The sequence below is a fragment of the Pholis gunnellus genome (genome assembly GCF_910591455.1).
Source record: "Pholis gunnellus genome assembly, chromosome: 21".
NCBI lineage: Eukaryota > Metazoa > Chordata > Actinopteri > Perciformes > Pholidae > Pholis > Pholis gunnellus.
Window position 1 is genome coordinate 7,608,047 of NC_136548.1, and position 22,032 is coordinate 7,630,078.

General features: G+C 42.6%; 4 protein-coding genes across 5 annotated transcripts; 2 read left to right on the top strand and 2 right to left on the bottom strand.

The window, feature by feature from the left end:
* Window positions 1-251: 251 nt before the first annotated feature.
* Window positions 252-2,739, bottom strand: crym (crystallin, mu). The gene is made up of 8 exons (XM_079183022.1): window positions 2,539-2,739; window positions 2,305-2,455; window positions 2,092-2,154; window positions 1,891-1,992; window positions 1,536-1,719; window positions 1,318-1,439; window positions 1,120-1,204; window positions 252-1,031 (listed from the first exon to the last, which is right to left on the bottom strand). The coding sequence occupies exons 1-8, from the start codon at window positions 2,706-2,708 to the stop codon at window positions 958-960; spliced, it is 951 nt and encodes a 316-aa protein (XP_079039148.1). The 5' UTR covers window positions 2,709-2,739; the 3' UTR covers window positions 252-957.
* Window positions 2,740-4,772: 2,033 nt separating this feature from the next.
* On the bottom strand, window positions 4,773-6,279 carry snu13b (SNU13 homolog, small nuclear ribonucleoprotein b (U4/U6.U5)). The gene is made up of 3 exons (XM_079182090.1): window positions 6,101-6,279; window positions 5,807-5,927; window positions 4,773-5,251 (listed from the first exon to the last, which is right to left on the bottom strand). Exons 1-3 carry the CDS (start codon window positions 6,101-6,103, stop codon window positions 4,989-4,991), a joined length of 387 nt encoding a protein of 128 aa, XP_079038216.1. The 5' UTR covers window positions 6,104-6,279; the 3' UTR covers window positions 4,773-4,988.
* A 546-nt stretch (window positions 6,280-6,825) lies between these two features.
* uqcrc2b (ubiquinol-cytochrome c reductase core protein 2b) lies at window positions 6,826-12,529 on the top strand. Of its 2 annotated transcripts, none has more exons than XM_079182059.1 (14): window positions 6,826-6,909; window positions 7,788-7,889; window positions 8,109-8,258; window positions 8,424-8,488; window positions 8,585-8,641; window positions 8,776-8,900; window positions 9,845-9,942; window positions 10,033-10,090; window positions 10,242-10,337; window positions 10,430-10,629; window positions 10,738-10,818; window positions 10,919-10,995; window positions 11,989-12,142; window positions 12,240-12,529. In XM_079182059.1, exons 1-14 carry the CDS (start codon window positions 6,877-6,879, stop codon window positions 12,321-12,323), a joined length of 1,380 nt encoding a protein of 459 aa, XP_079038185.1. In that variant the 5' UTR covers window positions 6,826-6,876; the 3' UTR covers window positions 12,324-12,529. The 2 variants fall into 2 exon arrangements, with proteins under 2 accessions (XP_079038185.1, XP_079038186.1); XM_079182060.1 differs by lacking the exon at window positions 7,788-7,889 and adding an exon at window positions 7,666-7,752 and having other exon boundaries at window positions 6,835-6,909.
* Window positions 12,530-13,480: 951 nt separating this feature from the next.
* Window positions 13,481-20,405, top strand: LOC306712795 (modulator of smoothened protein-like). Its single transcript, XM_079182215.1, has 3 exons — window positions 13,481-13,920; window positions 18,302-18,514; window positions 19,198-20,405. The coding sequence occupies exons 1-3, from the start codon at window positions 13,815-13,817 to the stop codon at window positions 19,380-19,382; spliced, it is 504 nt and encodes a 167-aa protein (XP_079038341.1). The 5' UTR covers window positions 13,481-13,814; the 3' UTR covers window positions 19,383-20,405.
* Window positions 20,406-22,032: the final 1,627 nt, after the last annotated feature.

Here is a 22,032-nt window from a genome sequence, read left to right on the forward strand (position 1 = left end):
GCAAGTAATGATTGTTTCATCTCACAATAAAGTATATGTAAAAGATTAAAAAAAACACAACAGTATATTGTGTCATAGTATAGTGTGTGAAAAAGTCAGTCGTAGTATAGTTTGTTGAAAAAGTTGTAGTATAGTAAATTCATAAAAAATAATTTAGAAACGAGTCAGTCATAGTACAGCATGTTGAAAAACGTCATAATAAAGTCAGTGTAGTATGTCATAATAAAGTCATAATAGTCATAGGATAGCATGTTTTTAAAAGCTTTTATTAAATCAAACTTGATCACAACAGGTGTGCAACATGTGAAAGAAACTGGTGAACTAAGAAAACATTTGTTATATTTAGTCAGGGTTCTGTTAATAAAGACATGTTTATATTAACATCAGCTTACTGTCGGGACATTACACACTTGAATATAAAAGTCTCAGATTTAAATCCTCAGTGCAACAAATCAGACATTTTTGATTTTAGGTTAAATTTAAACAGGAGCCAACTGAAGTCCTGAAGAGCATTGCTGTGGAAAACAACCTTTTAGAAAGCTTCAAAGTATAAATTAAAAGGTAGCGCTTTGTAGAGTCTGCTGAATGAGTTCACACATTTGATTCAGTTCACTTTTTGACTAATAAAACCAATCCAGCAGCCGTAGTCAATTTTGTCTTATTACAGTAATGTAGCGTTTATTTGTTACCCGTCTGTCTACAGGTAGGAAAGCTACATGGTTTAGTAATACAAACAAATGCAAATTGTTATTTGCACACATGGAGTTGATATGCTCGGCAGGTGTATCAGGTTATACGGCAGAGGCTTTTTTTTTTGTCGGGATGGGTAATCTGAAGTAAATCGATTTGGACTGAACTATATTATTTCTTGTCCTGTCTTCTATTGCCTTGATCTTGATTAGCTTGTGGGCCATGAATGTGTAACAAAGAGGTTCAGGGCTGAAACACACGGCCACCTCATGGTAGGCTGCCTTCGGCTTTCCATTGGTCAAATATCAGCTTAGCAGACACGGCGTCTTCAACTCCCATTCCTGTAAATAAAACAAGTCATGATGTACTGAATTGTAGAAAAGTGCTTTCCACGCAATATGGACTGGGCACATGTCAAGTAGTGCTTACCGAGGGATTTGAACACTGTTGTCTTCTCTCGGTGTGCAGGTTTTGTCCCATTAATAACATCTCCAAGCTCAGCAAACACCTCAGCCTAAAACAAAGAGATCTACTATCATATTTTCTACTCGGCATACATTCTGCAAAGGGAGCCAATAACACACACTTCAGGTATCTTATTGAGGCAGTGAGAAAGCCCAAACTGACCCCAGAGAGGATGACGTCACCGGACTCTGTCATTGCGCCCTCCCTGCTGTCACTGTACACCACCGCCTCCTTCATCAACACGTCGTCCAGCTCCCGCCAGTTTGGCCTGCAAGCTCCCACCGCTGCTCAGCAACAGGAGACGAAACACAGTGGGAAATGCAGAAATCTCCCTTATATTCCCCTTTAAATTTTGTTTCCGCGTTATCATTTCTTCTCACCTGCCACGTGGGCTCCTGGTTTGACCCACCGACCAAAGAGCACCGGCTCCGTGCTGTTGGTTACCGTCACTATGGCGTCTGCTCCCCTCACCGCCTCCTCCACCGAGACGCATGCCGTCACCGGACCACTGACGGAGCGGCAAAACCTCTCCGCTCCCTGTCTCGTGCGGCTGCACACACGCACCTGTCGTGAGGATGCAGGGGAAGTGTGACAGTAGCGGTTTTGCCTTTGTTTCCAGTCTTTATGTTAAACTAAGCTGAGCTAAGTGCTATTAGCTTCACATGAGTGGTATCAATCTTCTCACACAACGCTGGGCAAGAAAGCCAATCAGTTTATATATTGTATTGTAATTACCTCTTTAAATGGAAACATTTCTGTGAAGACATTGTAATGAGTCAAGGCCTGTTTGCCAGTCCCCAAAATGGCCAAAACCTCTGCTTCAGGGCACATCAGCAGCTGTGTGACAAAAAAACACAGCAGGACGGTGGCATAATTAGAACATCGCAAGATTACAAAACGGGCATGAATAGTAGTTGGGGGGGAAAATGAAAGTACCTTAGCAGAGATGGCCGAGACCGCAGCGGTCCTCATTCCTGTGATTTCATCTCCATCAATGAGCTGCAGGTTGGAAACATGTTATGTGGTCTGGCTTGGTGAGGCTGGTAAACATACCCGCAGGACCTAAATGTTAGTGGCTTTTATGTTTTACTAGAGCCAGCCTATTGTAGCTTCTTTAGATTCATTTAGGCATGCATTAGTTTTACTCACAGCCTTCACATTCCCATACTCTGGGTCCAGCAGCATCACTGTGGCTTGTACGGCTGGCAGAGTTGAACCAGCCTCCCTCTGGTAGAAACACACAAGCTTTGTGCACAGGACTCCATCATTCTCCATGTACGTCGGCATTAATCCTAGGAAGCTGTAAAGGGGAAGGCGTGTCAATGAGTGTCAGATTGTTAATGTTTGATTTATGTCTACGGTTGAAGTACAGTGCAGGCCTACCCGTGGTGTTTCTGCAGGGGAAGCGTGCGACGCTCAGGCTGGATCACCTCTGCGCTGTCTCGTCTGGAGAACTTCCCCAGAGCGTCCTCCAGACGGGGGACCAGCTCTCTGTAACGCAACAGGCGCTGCACTTCTTGCTTCCATAAAATAACAGGAGGTCCGCCGGCCATGACTTCTGCCTCTGAGAGAAAAGTTTGAGCTACTCCCTCAAAAGGAGGGAGTAGCTCAAACACAGGCCGTCTGAGTCACCGCTGATGGGCAAAGTTCTGGTTGGAGGACGGGTTCCACACATGCGCAGTCCAATAATTGACGTGGGTCGACTTATGAATCATTATCGCAGGTGGTTGAAAGCCGTCAGATGGAGATACTGGCCAGATGGAGATACTGGCCGCAAGTCAGCATGGTATGCTGACTTAGCCTAAGGGAATTACCCACAAATCATTGCAATGTGACGTTAAACGGGGTAACCAGTGGACGCATGGAGACGTAATAAAAAGGTAAACAAAGAGGACGGCTCACGTGTGTTCAGCCTGGAGTATTCAATTTACACAGAAACATTAAGGGTTAAAGATGGAACAAAAAATAAACATGAAATCAGAGAATATTTATTTATTCATTCATCAAATATTAGATGTTGTCATTGAAGTTGACAAAAACGTGTAAATAGATTATATGAAATTACTTCTCATCTTGTGAGTAAAGATCCTGGAAGACGTTCAAATCAGGGAGTACAAAGTATAAAATAAATACACACAATTATACATAATATTTGTTGTCGTTTTCATGGTAACGTGATATGTTGCAGCAAAGTGCTGTCCCATTCGTATTTACACCATTTTGAGCCCTCAGTCTCTCACACTCAACCACTTACCAGGTGACAGTTTGAGGGTTTAGGGGGGACATTGGGATTTGGCCATCATCTACCTATCGAACGCCTAAAACATGCAGGAACGTACAGCCATTTAAATAAATAAGGGATCAAACGTTGTTTTATATTGACTGGTATTATATATCGATGTGTGGAATAAGTAGAGTAGGTCCTTTACCCGAGTGAAAGTAGTAATTCCTCAATGAAAAACTACTTCAAGTTAAAGTCCAGAAGTAAGCGAAATGTATTAAATTATTAAAATTAGGCCTGGTACTAATGATGCATAAGTACTTTTTAGGTGAGCCTACTTTACTCAATTATTTCCATTTTCTGCAACTTCAAACTTCTAGTTATCTACATTTCAAAGATAAATGTTGTACTTTTCACTCCACTGCTATAGATACTTTACATATAAAAAATAATAAAGTGTAAGCTTATAGAATATACTGCAGTGCTAAAGGTTAAACCAGTGCCTCACAATATTGTGGGCATGTAGCCCCTTACCAGAAACGAATAACCTGGTCGGGGCGTTTGTCTACTTTCAGGTAACACGAGGTTAATAGCGGCTCCACCAGAGATTCCCCTCTGCACTTCTCAGACGGGTTTGTTTAATACTACTTGAGGTTAAAGTGTGAAATACTTCACAAGAAATATTTCAAAAGCATTTTACAAGAATAAATAACAGATTTTTAACCCTTTGGAGGTTTGTAGCTATGTTGGTCTTAACTACCTGACTAACGGGGAAATGCTGCATCAATGCAATTATGTCATAAATAATAAAAGATAGTCACATGGGTCATTTTTAGGAGTAAACTTTCCATACTTTTAAGTACATTTTCCTGAAAATACTTTTTACTGAGGTAAGATTTTGAATAGAAATTTGCTTGCAATGGAGCAGGCCTATTATTCCATTGTTACTAGTAATAATGATGCATTTCAATCTAGTCGCTGGGCAACATATCAAGTATGTTAATAAATGGTCTCAAATATAATCCACTATTTTCAAATAGGGTTAATATTTTTAATAAGATCTTGTTTGTTCATTTTTCAGTTACATTCTGGTACGTTCCATTTATTAGACTATGTAAATGAAGAATAAACAAAAGACCTCTTAAGCAATGTGAGGCTATTAGCTAATTACTCTTAACAAACTCAGATATTAGATGCTGTTGCATTTGGTTCCAATGAAAACATGCAAATTACCTCTGCAGCATATTGCCCTACCTAGGGCTGAAATTCATTTTCATCCCCAAATCTATCAACTAATATCAATTACAAATGACATGGGACACTTCTGAGGTTGTTTAAGGTAAACTACACAATCTGAATGAAAACGTGAAACATTGAAATTAACAGAACACTAGGGTTTAAATAAAAAAATCTTTTATTATGAATCAGGTGATGCAATGGCAAACTGATACACACTAAAGTAGACGCACTGTCCGAAGAAGTAAAAAAAGAAAAACATCTGTACTCTCTCGTCATGCATTACTGCTTTTTTAAATCAAAACAGAAGATTCACTTCAATCTGGAATTTGTCTTGTCCTTTTTTCAGGCAGACGTCGCAACAGTGCAACAGAAATCAGACGAGCAGTCTCTCAATGGCCAATTGAACCGACTGAATCTGCGGTTTGAGCTGAGACCCCTCTTTTATGGTGACTGAGGTAGCTATGACGGGGCGAGACACCCCACATGCCCGCCCCAGGGCCTGCTTGGAGCGGACAAACACGTACGGGACGTTCTTGTCCTCACAGAGCAGCGGCAGGTGGAGGATGATCTCCAGCGGCTCAGCATCAGCAGCCATCACAATAAATTCAGAGATGCCTCTGTTCAAGGTTTTAGTGGCTGGGGGAAGAAGGAGAACACAGTTAGTACTATTGCATCATCATTACTTCAAATCAGTGTTTAGCAGTAGCCTACTGGTTTTAAAACAGATTGTGAGATTAGGCTGCAGACTTCTTTCTTTCTTGTTTAATCTATAAACAATTTAAATAGTGCAAAACATCGATCACAACCTCCCAGAACCCAAAGTGATGCCCTTAAATTGTTTAATCAAAACAGTTCAAAGCAAAATCACATTGTTTGTAATCATAATTTTGAGAAGCAGTACCAGCAAATAATGCACATTTATGCTTGACAAAAGTTGATTAATTGTATGCTTGACTTAAATCTATAACAGTGGTTTGATAAAGTCTTACAGTGATACAACTTTACCAGGTCAGAGTCTTTTAAATGCACAGATTTGAGACACCCAACACAACCCAGCTGTGTTTAGGACCACGCTTCACACACTTCTCTGCAGTTACATTACCTCTCAAAGTAGTGGATAATCAAATTACCATCTTACATGAACCCACTAACGTAAGTTACATTATAGTCGCAAGAGTTTGGTCTCCTTACCTTCATTAGCCCCCTTCCTCAGCTGCTTGTAGTTGGAGGCTTGCTGCACCAGGTCCAAGATAGTTTTGGAAAGAATGGCGTCGGCCAGCGGGTAGGCCTTCGGGTTGACTTGGGGTTCAGACTGATCATGGTACAAAAAAACGAACAACCACATTAACAACGGGAAGAAGGCACATAGAGCAAAGAAACAAGTGGACGTTTTGAGTTAAAGGTTAGTTCTCCCTGCAGCCTCGTTACTTTAGCTAACGTTAGCTAGTCTGTTAGCTTGTTACTTCATTCTGAAGAAATACTTACCATTGCGAATAGTTTGGTTTCTTGTATTCCGGCCCTCTCGGCGAAATGCTTCACGGAGGACTATTTTCTTTCACCTGGTCTAAAAAGGGCAACAAAAAGCCGAGATAAGTTGTTTTGTTAGTAATATTTAGTGGCGCTACGAACTCTCTAAGCTCTGTTGCATGCAGTCGGTTCAATCGTTCACCCCACGTGTGGAATACCACACATGCGCATTGGCGACACACGCTGAAAACGACCGGAAATACCCTTTTTTTCCTCTGGATGGTTGTTAAATTAAATTGATAATGCTGAAATGTTAAACTGTGTCTAACAGGTAAATATTGATTATACCAATAATACAACAACTAAATAATGACAAAATAAAAATACTGAAAAGCATTTAAATATATGTGTCAATAATATAGAAACAACACAATAATGATATACTATGGTATGAAACAGAAAATAGTAATATACATAATATACATTCATGTACATGACATTTAAGATGTGCTTGTATGTTTTTCTATGACTTGTGAACCTAAACAATTTATTAATTTATTAAATAAAGTAAAATCCCTCATTCAATCATCAGTAATGCCAAAACAAATATGGCTTGTGCAGTCCATAAGAGTCTTTCTCTACTGTTCAGTTTGTTGTTGTGTCACATTCAGCTCCCTGCCAGCAGGGGGCGCACGCACATTATCCACGAGGTACTTTTGCGAGCAGGGAACGCGCTAGGGATTGTGGGTAGGGCACTTTCACGTCAGCCATATTGCTCTGGCTGAAGGAGAGACATGAAGGGGATTCGGGGAATAAGTCAGCTATCGGTAAGGACTCCGTTACAATCCTGTATGTTTTTGTGTCGGGACAGCGTTAGCAGTCCGTTTCACTCCTCGTGTGAGTGACGGACGGTGTAAACACCCAGGGTCGTGTCTTGTCAAGGTGTGATGATGAGCAGAAGAGGAAGCAGCTAGTCGTGACCCTTTACACAACTAGCACTAACCAGGCTGACAACGTTACATAATAAACAACAGACAGGCCGGTACACGTTCACATTCACTGGTAAACTCAATTTACTCCACTCAGGGTCTGAGAAGTGAGAGCTAGCTTCATGTAGACTTAGCATCACCTCCACAGCTAATGTTGAACACACTGTTGTAATGTGCTGACTGAAGTACTGATGGAAATAGAATTGTAGAAGCTGTTCTTGAGCTCAAAACATGATCTTAATCAGCATAATTATAGAGGTTTCTGAGCACTTGATGGGCTTTTCATCCATAACTGCTGAAGAAGATCAAGCGAAAGCTCCAGAAGAGATAATACATGGATTTTGTGGTGGGATTGTCACAAGGCGGCACTGCAGGGTGTCAAGCTACACTATATCATAATATGTGAGGAACCGTACATACTGAATATTATTTATTTAAGTTGAGCGAGAAAATGAACACCACTGCTCCCATCATTTCACCATCTTACACGCCTCTGATTTCCCTCCCCTTCAAACTTCCCTTGCATCCGTCAGCCATGGCAGTACAACACATCAGTTGTAATGTCCCGCCTTCCCATCTTCTCTATTTTTCCAGACGAGGCTTTACGCGGCTCAGGCTGCCCGTAAGGTGGAGTTCACCGGGGCCGCCGAGCACGTTAAGTTTCAGCCGCAGGATGTGCAGGTCAGTGGTTGTTGACTTGTGTTTCTTCTCCGCAGAGACGCTTCCATGTGGCTGCCAGAACAGGCCAGTCCCTTGGTCAGCCCCTGGCTGGCCTCAAGCTCTCTCCGGGGGCTGCCCACTCCCTCCAGGACGTCCATGTATGTGTTGGTGATGAGGATGGGTTGGCTCCGTCCAGACAGAGTGGTTTCTAAATCTTAGAATGATGAGTTGGTTTTGTCGGAAAAGATGTCGCTCATGTTTGAGCGTTTAAAGTTTAAAATGAGGATCATTGGCCGACATGTTTGAACTTAATGTCTATCTGTTCTTTATGTAATGGAATGATGAAACTTCAGGACATATCTCTGTGTGCTGTCCAGGTGACTAGACTGCCCAGTGGACTGGTGATCGCCTCCCTGGAGAACTATTCTCCAGCCTCCAAGATCGGAGTGTTTGTCAAGGCCGGCTGTCGGTATGAGACCCCTGAAAACCAGGGGGTCACCCACCTCCTCCGGCTGGCCTCCAACCTGGTATGAAACTGCACACTTTGCTACAAACTCAAACAACTCTTGGTCATTTGGTATTTGGTCCTTTCTCCCCGAGTTTTCACATAGTATTATTCATACCCAATGTCGAGCGCGAACATTTTCCATCTGTCTTAGCTCGGCGTTGACTTTCATGTTCTGCTTCTCCAGACAACCAAAGGAGCTTCATCTTTCAAGATATGCCGGGGTGTTGAGACAGTGGGAGGCAACCTGAGGTCAGCCACCTCTTAGAAAGGTCATAACAAACTAGTGAACACAAGTTTATTCCATGATCAGCATGCTTATCTGGATATCTGCATGTTCCTCTGCAGTGTGACTTCCTCCAGAGAGAACGTGATCTACACCGTTGACTGCTTGAGAGATGACATGTGAGTCTTTGAATAACATCGACACGAGTCACAAATGAACAGGAATCGTGACGTGTCCCATGTTTATAGACATGTATCTTGTAGTTTAAGCTCGAGCTTACATGACTTTCTCCCTTTTCGTTGCTCGCCTGCAGTGACACAGTGATGGAGTATTTGATCAACGTGACCACCGCCCCAGAGTTCCGACCATGGGAGGTGTCAGACCTCACGCCCAGAGTAAAGAGGGACAGGGCCCAAGCTGCACAGAGCGCTCAAATAGGTGGGCCGTTAGTTCCGTTGCAATGCACACACAGACTTTTGTCCCCTTTCGACTGCAGGAGCTTCGTTTTTTTTGGAGATGTTTAGAAATGCTGCTGAAGCTGTTTTAGTTTGAATACGCTGGGGTTGCGTTTGAGTCTGGACGGGCAGAAACAGATCTTTAAAAAGAAAAACGATGACACAGACACCCACGTTTGCTTCTTGATTGGGTCTTATCAGTCACAACGTGTCCTTCCAGGACCCGATCACATGATCCTTTTCTGGAAGAATACAAACAAAATCAGCACGGACTACCAGTGGTAAATTCAACATGGATAACGAATTACAAGCGCTGCTGATCTTGTTGTATGCGAGCAGCTGTTGTGCAGTTAAATACCGTATTTTACAATGCTACTGATGCCTACATGCGCAAGTTCATTGAAAAGTCGTCCCGGGACTAAAATTGCCATAACGTTTTTGGTGGAAACACGGTTTATGGTTATTTTGCCTGCAATAATCCGACTGTGTGTGGACCTCATCCCAAATATTGTTAGATTTGTTTGTCCACATTGGTTGATCAAAGAACTACCGCCCGCCTGCTACAGAGCATAGCCAGATGAAGGACCTCGTTGATGCTTGATTATACTTGTTGACAGCACTGCCACAATTAAAGCTGCGATCCTTGACCTCGTCTCGGCTGTAAACGACAAAGAAGATGTCAAAGCATCCGGTGTCTAGGTTAAACGTTTTCAACAAAAGTCTGGTAATTCCCATAAAAATCTGTTATTTACTTTAGTGATAAAAGCAGATGACTTTAGAACGGTGCACCAAATTCAATCACTGTCTCTTGGCTGGCTCCACCATATCAGGCAGATGTAATGATTTATCAATTAAGAAGACATAAGAAATGTCAGCTGTAAGATGAGAACATTGCATTGTGATCGTGCCTCTTTCTGTCTTTTCCAGGTGTGATTGAAGGTCTGCATGAAGCCGCCTACAAGAACGCTCTCAGTAACTCCCTGTACTGTCCTAAACACATGGTTGGCAACATCCACTCTGGGCATGTAAGTCTTTTTCAAATGTTAATATCCAAAGACTTATGGTGCAAATATTACCCATTTAAACCTTTTCTAATGTTTGTATTTTTTCTCCAGCTGCACCAGTTTGTCCAGAACAATTTCACAAGCTCAAGGATGGCTCTTGTTGGACTTGGTACGGTTCATTATCATTTGTCATTTATAATGATAGCAGTGTTGTATGAACTGGATGTGTTTTTATGGCACGTTATAGTGAGTATATATACCCACTGATTTCCTTAATGACCTAAAGATCATTAAGTGTAAGATGTTCGTCCTTCCTTCAGGTGTGGACCACGCGGTGCTGACGCAAGTTGGGGAGCATTTCCTCAACATCCGCAGCGGGGCCGGCACCACCGGGGCCACGGCTCAGTATCGTGGAGGTGAGCTGAACCACCATTTAAAAAAAACAAACAAGAACTGCCACCGCACGGCTTACACTTTGCAATGTAACGCCCCGAATTCCGCTCTCTAGGTGAGATTCGCCTGCCCGGCAACAGCAGTCTGCTCCACTCGGCGGTGGTGAGCCAGTCGGCAACAGCGGGCAGCAGCGAGGCTCTGGCCTTCAGTGTGCTGCAGCATTTACTGGGAGCTGGTCTGCATGTCAAGAGGGGCTCATGCCCCTCCAGCAAACTGGTCCAGGGTGTTGCTCAGGCAACTGCGGACCCCTTTGATGTGAGTGATTGTTAGTTTTTGATAGAAACTTGTAAAACGGTTCATACGTCGAGGCGGTGACTGGTTTGAATCATAATTTCAACATTTATCCCCATTTTTCTGTTTCAGGTCAGTGCTTTCAACACGAGCTACTCTGACTCCGGTCTGTTTGGAGTCTACACCATCTCCCAGCCTGCAGCTGCTGGTGATGTGAGTATCCAAACGGCATGACAAGAGTCCGTTCAACAAAGTAGCTGCAGGAAACAGTAAGGTGTGTTGCTGTAATATCTGTCCTCCTCCGTCTCTCCAGGTGATTAAGGCCGCTCTAGCCGAGGTGAAGGCTGTTGCTGATGGTGGAGTCACAGCTGCCGACCTCACTCGGGCCAAGTAAGACATACAGAGACACTACTTTAATATGTTGTGACCAATACTTTAAAGTAATTTAGGGTTTCTACCTCCAGAACCTCTGACTGTAAGCGTGAGTGAGCATGGAGTATGTTTCAATGAGCAGTAAAAGGAATAGTTTGATATTTTGACAAATTCGCTTATCGGCTTTCACGGCTAAAGTTGGATAAGAAGATCAAATACCAGTCTTGCAGCAGGTTACCGTAGCTTAGCATGTAGACTGGGAACAAAGGGGAAACAGCTAGCCTGTATCTGTCTGAAGATCACAAGAAATACTACTGCATATTACCCCTTTTAGAAAGTCAAATTGTTGCTATTATTCATTGGTTTCCAGATGGATTAAAGAAACCAGGTTTATCTAACTCTTGTCCTTTGCATGTCTCAAGAACCGTTCGTCTGATCTGCTTCAGTTTGCGAGCGTGTGTTGCTGGTAACTCAAGGGAGTGCGTTGTCAGATGTGGCACACTTTGGCCAGACGGTGGCTCTAAAACCAACGTTACACTTTGGCCTGTAACCTTTTAAACCGTACGTCTAAGAAACAAAATAGTTTCTGTTATTTTGCTGCTCCTCCTTACAAATTTTTAGCAATCGTCACCAAATTTAGTACAGAACATCTCTGGACCGTCCAGAGATGCTACAACTTGCCCTCTGAGTTTGCTTTGTGAGCATCGCTTATATCACAAAATAATATACCTCCTGATAGCGTTGTCCTATTGCTTCCACATTTGGTGGACATGTGGAAATAGGATGTCTGAGTGATCGTCACACATTTGGTGCCAGTTGTATCTAACTATAAGGAAGGACGTTTTGTCTGTCTGTGAATGGTATAACTGGCATTTGCAAATCTTGAGTCAACTGGACTATTTAAAACATCTCATTTCACACTCATTCTTAGCATTCAGAAGAAAACACATCGAGTCAAAGGCTTTCCTCCTCGTTGGAATTATTGTACCGTCGTCTCTGTTTTCTCTGCAGGGCCCAGCTGAAGGGGCAGTTCCTGATGTCGCTGGAGACTTCGGAGGGTTTTCTGGAGGCCATGGGCACTCAGGCTCTGGCCGAGGGATCCTACCGCTCCGCCGAGGAAGTCTCCAAAAACATTGACAACGTCTCCTTGACTGATGTCGCCAACGTAAGACGTCTGCTCCTCGGTCTTTCATTTACTGTGTGAAAAATGTTGTTTTGTAGTTGGTAATGGTGCGCTTAACTTTCTTCCTGTTTATTCGCAGGCTGCCAAGACATTTGTGAATGGCAAGAAGACTATGGCGTCCAGCGGCAACCTCGTAAAAACTCCCTTCGTGGATGAGCTCTAAAGCCCTTCCCTCGTTATATCTTATACTCTACACAAACAGATGTTGTTTCCTCTACGTTTAGACGTCATGACACCTCTGGGTATTTATAGGTGTTGTAACAATATATATTCAGTTGATGCTGCTCTGGCTCATCACAATATTGTGCTCCACTCCATCTGTCCACATTAACTGTATAGCTAATGTAAAATAAAGAATAAATTCTATCTACCTTACAGAGTTGTGTGTGTTTCGTTGTGGTGTTTATGTTTTTGATACTATCATATCGCATGAGTTTCATCTTGACATTGGAAACAAGCATTTCACTAAAACAATCCTAACTCCAGATCCGCTTGCTTACTTCGTTCTTGAGCTGAATCAGACTAAATATAAATGAACTGTCAAGTCAACATGGATGAGAAGTCCAATGAAGTGCTCAAAATCATGGAAAAACAACTACAGTTCTGTGGTAATTGGGCTAAATTCATCTGCTGATGAAAACCGTGTAATACAGTCGAAAGCTCCAGAGCAGCCAGGTGGACCTCACGTTTTATTCTTTTTTTTTTTTTTGTTACAAAATAAGTGCCGCTCTGTAGATGTGAATACATGAGTGTAGGGTGTTACTTAATGCCAAAATGCACCCAGACATGTTTTGGGAAATCATTTAAATGGTCACTCCTGCGTAATCTATGATGATGCAAAAAAGTACCAGCAGCGCGAGCAATTTACAGATTTCTCTCGCGAGAATTGTTCACTACAGACACGGAGATGCGAGCTGACCTGCATTTGAGTTGTAATTGCGGAGAGAGGACCGTCTTGCTGCAAAGACACTTGCTCCGCGTTTGAGAAGGTTGTTAAATAGACGAACCGACGATATTCCGCATATCTGTGCGTCAAGTGCGACAATTTGAAGCACCAGAAAAGCGCTTTTATTTTTTGAGCATTGGGCGGCGTTTCCCGTCCGTGCGGGTCCAGAGGACAGACACGGCTTCCATAAGGGGGAAGGGGGGCGGGGGGAGAGAGAGAGAGAGCTCGGGGCTCCACGCAGACTCAGGAAATAAGTCGACTGCCTGCATGAATCCTTCTTCACTGCTGGAGATTTAATCAGCGATCACTGCGAAAGTCTCCAACTCGCTTTCTGCTGATGTCTCCGGGATGTGGCGGAGCATCCTGGAGCTAAAGTGATCCATGATCCCGTGCAGGGACTCGCTCTCCTCCGGGGGCTGAAGAAGGGCCAGCAGGGTCGGGTCAGGCTCGGCTGTTGGGGGAACTAAATGAAACGGGATGTTGTGAGGGACCATCCTGCTTATCTCACCGCCTTGGAGGATCAAACACGATGTGCAGACAGATCGTGGATCAAGCCGACCCCTTCACCATCACCGCAAGTTCCCTAACGATGGCTGGCTTCAGGTTACTGGCTGCTACATGTCCCGCCTCCCTTTAGGTGAGAACGAGAGAGAGAGAGAGAGATAGAGAGAGGCACAGACACACTGACCTCCACCTGGGGCCACAGACATGGATAAACTCACCGTGATATCAGGATGCCTCTTCCTCGCTGCAGACATCTTTGCCATCGCCAGCATCGTTAACCCGGACTGGATCAGCACTGGCGAGTCAGCTGGTAGGTTGTTGTTGTTGTTGTTGTTGTTGCACTTTGTCCCACTCCTGCACAGTTATATGTGGTCAGGTCATTGCATATCACTGTGGAAAATGGAGCTCTAATTGTTTTCAGCCCAAATCAGCTAATTTAAAGGCAACAGTTGTAAACAAACACTGATAAGTTGTCAATGGAGTGTGGTGGTCAACATGTTTGGCTTGTGACCCTTTAAAAAGAATCAATGTCCTCACAGGTTATAACAGGTAACAGATGTGCTCCTTTATTTGGTGGCTGCCCAGATTGATCTCGGGACCCTTTGGAGAGTCCCGACCCCAGGTTTTAAAGGATTGGACAGAGAAGTTACATGTAGAGAATGAGTGGCAATGACACAAAAAATAAAAGGAAACGGTAACGATCTAAACTGTCTGCTGAATTTAGCAAAGGTCACGCAAAGGTTTGGGTAACAACGTATAGTGTCACCCTCTGTTCTGTGGTATTTGAACATGTTTAAGTGCCCGTCATCTTCTTGCAGGATCATCTGCACTCGTCTTTCAAGGTAAAGTAAGGAGTGTGGCGCTCACAACATTAGGGGATTCTCTCCAGGAGCCACTCATACTGTAAATACATGCTGCGTCATTATAGTGTAGTGGACTTTAAAGGCCCTAAATACTCATTCTCTCAATCAGCCATTTAGTTCAACACGGAAAACAAAATTTTCTGCCAAAGTTTGAACAGTTTTGGTTATTTTCCATGCAGGATTTCTGTATTTGTATCTGTTCCTGTCTTACTGGTCTGAAGGCGTTTAGCTGTATGTCGATGTACATCCACCGATCAAGATTTAGCGATACTTGAATGAAAATGTGAGTACAGTTGTTGTGTTATTTAAAAAACACTATCAAAATTCACGCAGCAGATCCAGAGATATTGTCTTTTTCATTCCACTTCCTTGTGCCTACGTTGCCCACAATGCAACTCGACAATCGACAATTCTGTTAGAGGTTTAGGCGTGTTATGCTAGTAGCTGCTAATGTCTGGAGCCGCTAGTCTCAAGCGGCGATGAGGAGAGCTCACTTCTTTATAACTCCACACCTCCTGATTTATCTCATTTTCAAACCTGTAGTCTTCAGCTCCAAATGGCATCAGATTCCAGACAGCTCCCTCTGGAGTTCCCCTTTTAACTTTGAACAAATCCCAACTAAGGATAATTTACATAACTTTACTTTGATTGTTTCGTATTTAGACAATGGATATTTAATGTCATAGTGACGATTTGAAATCATGTTAAAATACATTTACTTTGCACCGCTAGGGACAAATGATTGTGTCTGATAGGATCATTCAGATTCACATCTACTTCAATGTCAACAGCTGTTGTTCTGGATTAAATGACTACTTTAGTTGTGACCTGTATGATCCTTGTAAAAGTCCGTCAGGATCATATTTGAAGGGAGGCACATTTCCTTGATTGTACACTCAATCCTAATTAAGCGTTGAACACATGCGTTGACCGAATCCCACAGCCTCGCTGGTTATTAATAGAGTAATATTCAGATGCAAAGTCCGAAAGCTAAACATTGACTAAAACTGATACAACACACACACACACACGCACCATACCACCGCAGTATATGCACAGCTGCCCGAGGTTCTTGTCTGCCTCCATCCCAATGCCACAGTGGAGCAGAGATAAGCACGTAGCCGGCGTGCCAAGTGGTTATTACAGGATTTGATTTGTTGTAAGAACAAATACTGACTGACGCAGCAGGTTGAGTAGATAACAAGCAGTTTTTTGTTGCATAATTAGATGAGTAACCCCGCACCAAATCGTTCTTTCTAAACGGTCACAGTACAAAATGGACTGTAGTTCAGACCAGCTCACGCACTGAAGGTTTCAGTAAACAATGGTGTGACATGACTACTTACTGTACTAAAAGCTTTTTGTTCTCGCCTAATTAGCCAAATAGCAGTAACCTGAAGGCAGGAAGTGTTGTTGGGGAATAAAGATGTGTGACTTTTAATTAGGCCTCCTGGGAGAGTAATTCTTCCCACCTGGAGAATTAAAGCTCCTCAGGCTCAGTCGTGACGTATTTGGAAAAATCGTTATTTATTTTTTTCTCAAACCGTTATTTCCCCAGCTCTGTCATTCAGCTCTCTAGATTTTTAAACACATGGAAGAAGAAGAAGAAAAAAATACAATAAACCTATAATAATGATAATATAGCAGGCTCACCGTGAACATGCACGTTGATAACTTCTTAATAGTTCATCAAGAATCACACAATCATTGCTTATACAGTGTTCCATAACATATCCGTCCGTTTCCTGTGTAATACACTAGTAATACCCGACGTTACCATACCAAGATAAGCATACACAATTGTCGTGGCACGTATAATGTACAATGACTAATTTACTGCTTTCACTTTTTCTTATGCTGGCTCTCCTTCATACTAACTCAAGTTTATTCATTATCGCTCTCAATCATACTTTCATTCAAAACAAAAGCCACTTTCCACACTGGCATGAGGCAAAAACACATTTATGTTGGACTTGTTTTTGAGTCCAGTATGCAGGGGAAATAAATGCCCTTATTTACGTTGTCCCCCACCCTGCGGCATGAAAGGATGTGTTGAAATGGAAGAGGATATCCTGTGTATGAGGGGGATAGGTCAGCCGGCAGGAGGATGTGGTCCAGGCCTGATTGTTCCCTTCATGGACCCAGCACTTTATCCATGATCAGGAACTGAAGCCATTTCAACGATAAATATTTAAAGGGCTGATGGATATGGGAGTCGCTCTATGAGCATGAATACAATCTGTTTCATTGTGTGTTGCATATTTATTTTAAAATACTAAACGGTTCAATGTAACTTAAGGGGTCTTAGTGGCTTTAAGTACCAGGCGTTATTCAAAAGCAGCTTATTTTTCTCTTAATTAAATGATGTTTCAGTTTTTCTGCACCCCGTTGTGATATTGGTTACTTGTAATTTTGGCCGTCGTGACAATTATATGAATTCTGCAGTCGCTGGGTTTAAATCGCCCCTGAATAAATCCATAAATCCATAACATGTTTAAAGCTCCTCCTCCCTTTGTGTCTGCTTGGCAGGCACTAACTGCTTGCTGAGGACAATAAGAAAGAGAAAGGAGGGAGAAAAAAACAGAATAAATGAAGGTGTGGGAGGATTTAATTTAGCATATTGTGTGCTGTGTCTTCCATGCAGCCAGACTGGATGCAGAGTAGAGCAGATGCAGTATCTCTGTTGGGCTCCGAATGTGTGTGTGTGTGTGTGTGTGTGTGTGTGTGTGTGTGTGTGTGTGTTTACTGTTAATATGCTCCTACCTGACATGGTAGCAGCCACCAGGCTTTGTGAGGGAATCAGAGGGACTCCTGGGAGGTCGTCATGTCTAACTGAGTTACATATCAAAATGCTGGCGATTACATCCGAAGGGTTACATCCGAATATATACTCTTCTGTAGAATATAACATTTATTCTGTTGATCTGATCCAGTTTAAGTTATATTGATGAGCCGTTAAGTTTGACAGTAATCAGGGTGAGCATGTTGAGAGGTTTACACTGCAGGGTTTAAGTTGATGTTTTGAGGACTTTCAGCTTAATTGCTCCGTTTAATGCTTAAGAAAAGTCACCAAAAAGTAATCAGATGTACTATTTGAAATAGTTGCATTATTATATTTTTCAGCAGGGTCACTGTAACCTATTACATTCCTCAAGTAACCTCCCCAACACTGTGAACATATGATGATGATATATGTTGCTGTGCATCAGGCTGAGTTTGTTATATGAAGCATGCAAACTCGTCAAACAGGCTGCCAGCTGCCATCGCGCTATAACTTATCATTTAATGCATTTAATGTGCAGTAGACGTCAAGAGTATTATTTTAACGAGTCACTTTCTGAATACCATCTGGACTGACGTGTCATTCACTGTGGAGCACGGCTGATGTTTTATCTCTTACAATCAATGAAAAACAAATAATCAAAGCCCCTAAAAACTGGATTTTAAATCCAGAGTATTTTGAAAGCAGCTATCATCAATACTGTTAGAATAACGATGTGAAAACCATGTGAAAGGGTCCGCTCGTAGTGACGAACCCACAGAGAATGTGACCAAACTCTGCAGTTCCCCTCGGCTTTACTGGGCTTTAAATCAAGTTTCAGCTCATTGATCAGCGGCTGGTCCACAACTTGAAGTGTTTTGGTTCAGTCTCGCAGCTTTAAGTGTCCCCAAGTTTAAAAAAAAAAAAAAGGTTGAAAGACTAACGACTAAGTAAGCAACAATTAAACTAAGTAAGCTAAAATACGTTCTCAGGGTTTTGGGTCGTAACATTTTGATTATTTTCTCTGCTGTGCACGTTACCTTCTCTGTTTTTCTGTCTCCGTCCAGGCTCTCTGACGGTGGGTCTGGTCCGGCAGTGCCAGACCATCCACGGCCGAGACCGGACCTGCATCCCCCCGGAGCTGCCCCCGGAGTGGATCATCACGCTCTTCTTCATCATCCTGGGCATCATCTCCCTCACCGTCACCTGCGGTCTGCTGGTGATGTCCCGCTGGCGGCGCGAGGCCGCCCGATACGCCCGGTGGATCGCCTTCACGGGGAGTAAGTGTTCACGGTCGCCCTCCTCCATCACAGCCACGAATGTCAACCAACAGGAAAATGAAGTTGAGAGAGCAAAACACAAGCAGCCTCAAATGTTCTGCATCAGAAGACTGACGACATATTTTTCCTTCTAAAGCATCGGCAACCTCAGCAAACAGAATTGCTCTGTCCAGTTTCCAGCTGCTATATAACAGGATTTATGAAAATGGTTGCTTTATTGTCACGTAAAGCACCACATCAAGGGTCAGAAATGAACTGCAGGTGGTTTATAAAATGCCTGTGAAAGTAAAGAGACGCTACTTGAGAATCTCCTGTGGAATAAATGGGGCTTACCTCGACATCAGACTTTCAGGAAAGCTTTTAGTCTGGTAATTATGAGCACCTTGACAAAGTGGATCCAGATGAGATGGTTTCTATTTTTAAAGGAAAGAGACAGTTTGTCTATGAAACCGAGCAGGAGCTGCACTCCACCTTGGCTCTAAATGTGGAAAAATATGAAGCAGGTTCTCACTGGAGGCAGTTTTAATAACACATGTTCATACCTGAAAGCTGCTTTAAAAAGGTGGTAAAGAAAGTGGTTTAGGGGTTGATAAGAAGAAAACAATATTTTATGTTGAATCAAGTGTTGAGTTGACAGTTGACAGGAATGTTTAATCTTCTTTCTGTTTCGTCTCTGTCTACAGTGGTCCTGTTCTGCATGGCTGCTCTCATATTCCCCATCGGCTTCTACATCAAAGAGGTTGGAGGACAGCCATACAAGCTGCCCAACAACACGGTGGTGGGCTCCTCCTACGTACTCTTCGTCCTGTCCATATTCTTCACCATTGTCGGACTGCTGTTTGCGGGGAAGGTATGCCTGCCCGGCTGACTTCCTCCTCTTTTCGTGTCATTTGGAGGTAACGCCACAACTGGAGGCCAGTTTTGTTAGAAGCGACTCTTCCGCGGCAGAGCAGGAAGTGTTGTGGAAGTAGAACTAAACCCAGAAGCACCTGTGTGCGTTGTCCCTTTTGGATGAATTGTCATGGGAGCAGAAATCATCGCGATTGTTCCGAGACTGAGCAGAGAGCTCTGAAGCGGCCTCCATCGTCGTCCGTCCTGAATGATGACTGAGAGGTGGTAACAGAAAGAAGAATAGTAAAAGAAATATATATACATAACATGATGGAAATGGACTCAAACATCCGGACTTACAAGGGGGAGCCCTGTGGTATTTTCCGTCATCTTAAGATCTAATGACAGATTAGATGCACATAGACTGATGATGTCGGGCCCCGATAGCGGCCGGTTACCTCGACTATGATGGAGGCTCCTCCCGACCACAGCGACATGGAACAATATGTAATATACACAGCGGACTTCTACTTTCTAGGCTCAGTTTATTTATTTGTTTAATGGTTCAGTTACGTCTTTTTGTAAAGGCAAAATCTTATGAAAAGGCCCAATGTATCCCAGTGGTTCCCCGCCGTTAATGTGTGGTGGATCACTTTGCCTTAAAAGAGCTGTTAACCTTTAAAAAATATAGATACTGATGAGTTAGTGGCTTTGGATCAACTCTAAAACTCTGGATAGATGACGTAATTTAGCATAGAAATATTAGAGCTGGAACCTAAAATGGGCATTATGGGAGTGAGTATTGTAAAAGGTGCATCCATGGGTGTGTTGCAGGACGATGAGCCGGTCTCTAGCGGGTCGTTGAGCAGGTCAAACCTGGTTCTGGTGTCTGTTCCAGCGTTGTTACTTTTAGTGATAATGAATGTGTCCTCCACGGTTTTTTTGAGCATTTCCTGTCGTTTGAACACTGTATCAAGAAATGACTGAATCCATGACTAGTTTTGTTTTTTTTTATTTTTGAGACGCCGATGCTGACTTCAGTTCTGTATAAATGAGCAGACAGCCAGTCAAACACTGATGTTCTTGAAGGAGCATGGAAGATCTCATCTCATTAAAAATGACTCATTGGAACACCGATTGGCTCATCAATTGAACATTTTCTTTAAGAAGACCATGGTGCTGTCGTTATTTACAATCTCAAGGGGTCAGAGTTGGGTTCATGACAGAAAAATATCCATTTCTTCCTTCTTAATTCAAAGTGACTGTATATTGGAACGTCAACATATAGCTGCTGTATAGTAAAATCCTATTGCTATGTTTTAAAACTTCAGCTGAAGGTTTTTCTCTCAGTAGAAAAAAAAATATTCATTCCACAGCTCATGTAATAAAGTAAAATATATCAAGATTAGAGCTTTAAAAAAGGCCTTCTTGCTTTTCAAATCTTAGATTAGATAAATGAATCAGATGCTCCTGCAGTGAAGCAGCGGCTGTTTAGACCATACTCTCACACGCACACACATTTCAATCCTTTGTATGGATGCACAGAATGTTTAGGTCCTATGGCAACCTAAACAGAATGTTTAGGTTGCCATAGGAACGTCTAAAAGAGAAAAAAGGTATCTGGTGACGTGTGTTGGTGTTTTTCTGAAAAGATTCAGCCGGCTAATGAGTGAATCCGGTCGTCCCACTCTGCTCACTGCTGCTGCTAAAAGTGAAGAATACAAACGGCCTCTGACGTTCAAATCTCCCAGTCACAAGCGCTGCTATTTCAAGTCCTGAAATATTTCTGTCTGAAATCTATTTGGTCTTTTTTTATTTGTGTGCAAATGTTGCAGCTCTCAGGGTAACAAACAAAGTAGGAGGAGAGAGAGACGTTGGTACTGGCACCAAAACACGACGAGTAGCTTCTCTCTCGCTCTGCTGTGAAACAGATTTAAGTCACCAACAATGGCAAACTAGATGCTAGATCAATGGTTAGAAACTGGTGGAGAAGTGAAAACACTGTATGATACAGACACTGTTGTGGATCATACACCCGTAGTACTGAAGGAACAGTTCTCAGAGAACCAATGTTGCTGCAGTAATGTAACATTTTTAAACTGCACTTCAGTGGAACAAATATTTATTACACATTTTCAGTAGAAAAACATGTAGCTAACATGTTATCATACATACATACAACACTTTTAAGTTGTACTTGTGTTCCAACACTGCAAACTCACACGCAACAAACAAATACAGCTTACAACAAATAATCGACATTAGAAATATAGACAATATGAAATGTTGTGAGAATAAAAATGCATCTATAGATCTTAAGTATCATGAAAGTTTTAAAGTGTGAGTTTCTTAGTTTAGTTTGGCACATTGCATTCCTATAGTATGACAATAAGCATGGTCAGGTGAACAAATGGTGGATTTAAGGACCCACTTCAATTCTAGCCACAAGAGGGCGCCATTGGTCCAATGTAACGCCACCACTTCACTTCACATGATGTAAATCACCAGATCGCCAATCTGAAGCAGTTTAATTTAGACACTTAGAAAACACTCTTTTAAAAACAGTCCCAAAACATCTTTAGTTCAACATGTATACTTAGTGAAAGCCTTAATAGCTATTGTTTGTCACCCTTATTCTAAGGCTGAACCACATGCCGGCAAAACACCTGAATGTGTGTGCATGTGTG

Bases quoted from the DNA above. Each gene is read 5' to 3' on its own strand.
- uqcrc2b (XM_079182059.1), top strand. From the start codon at position 6,877: ATGAAGGGGATTCGGGGAATAAGTCAGCTATCG. The intron at 9,943-10,032 runs GTAAGTCTTTTT...TTTTTTCTCCAG, and splicing joins GCAACATCCACTCTGGGCAT to CTGCACCAGTTTGTCCAGAA. The intron at 10,091-10,241 runs GTACGGTTCATT...TCCTTCCTTCAG, and splicing joins GATGGCTCTTGTTGGACTTG to GTGTGGACCACGCGGTGCTG.
- crym (XM_079183022.1), bottom strand. From the start codon at position 2,708: ATGGCCGGCGGACCTCCTGTTATTTTATGGAAGCAAGAAGTGCAGCGC. The intron at 2,456-2,538 runs GTAGGCCTGCAC...TCCCCTTTACAG, and splicing joins CCCCTGCAGAAACACCACGG to CTTCCTAGGATTAATGCCGA. The intron at 1,032-1,119 runs GTAAGCACTACT...TTTTATTTACAG, and splicing joins AACAGTGTTCAAATCCCTCG to GAATGGGAGTTGAAGACGCC.
- snu13b (XM_079182090.1), bottom strand. The intron at 5,252-5,806 runs GTAAGGAGACCA...TTCTTCCCCCAG, and splicing joins GAGGAAGGGGGCTAATGAAG to CCACTAAAACCTTGAACAGA.
- LOC306712795 (XM_079182215.1), top strand. From the start codon at position 13,815: ATGGATAAACTCACCGTGATATCAGGATGCCTCTTCCTCGCTGCAGAC. The intron at 13,921-18,301 runs GTAGGTTGTTGT...GTCTCCGTCCAG, and splicing joins CAGCACTGGCGAGTCAGCTG to GCTCTCTGACGGTGGGTCTG. The intron at 18,515-19,197 runs GTAAGTGTTCAC...CTCTGTCTACAG, and splicing joins GTGGATCGCCTTCACGGGGA to TGGTCCTGTTCTGCATGGCT.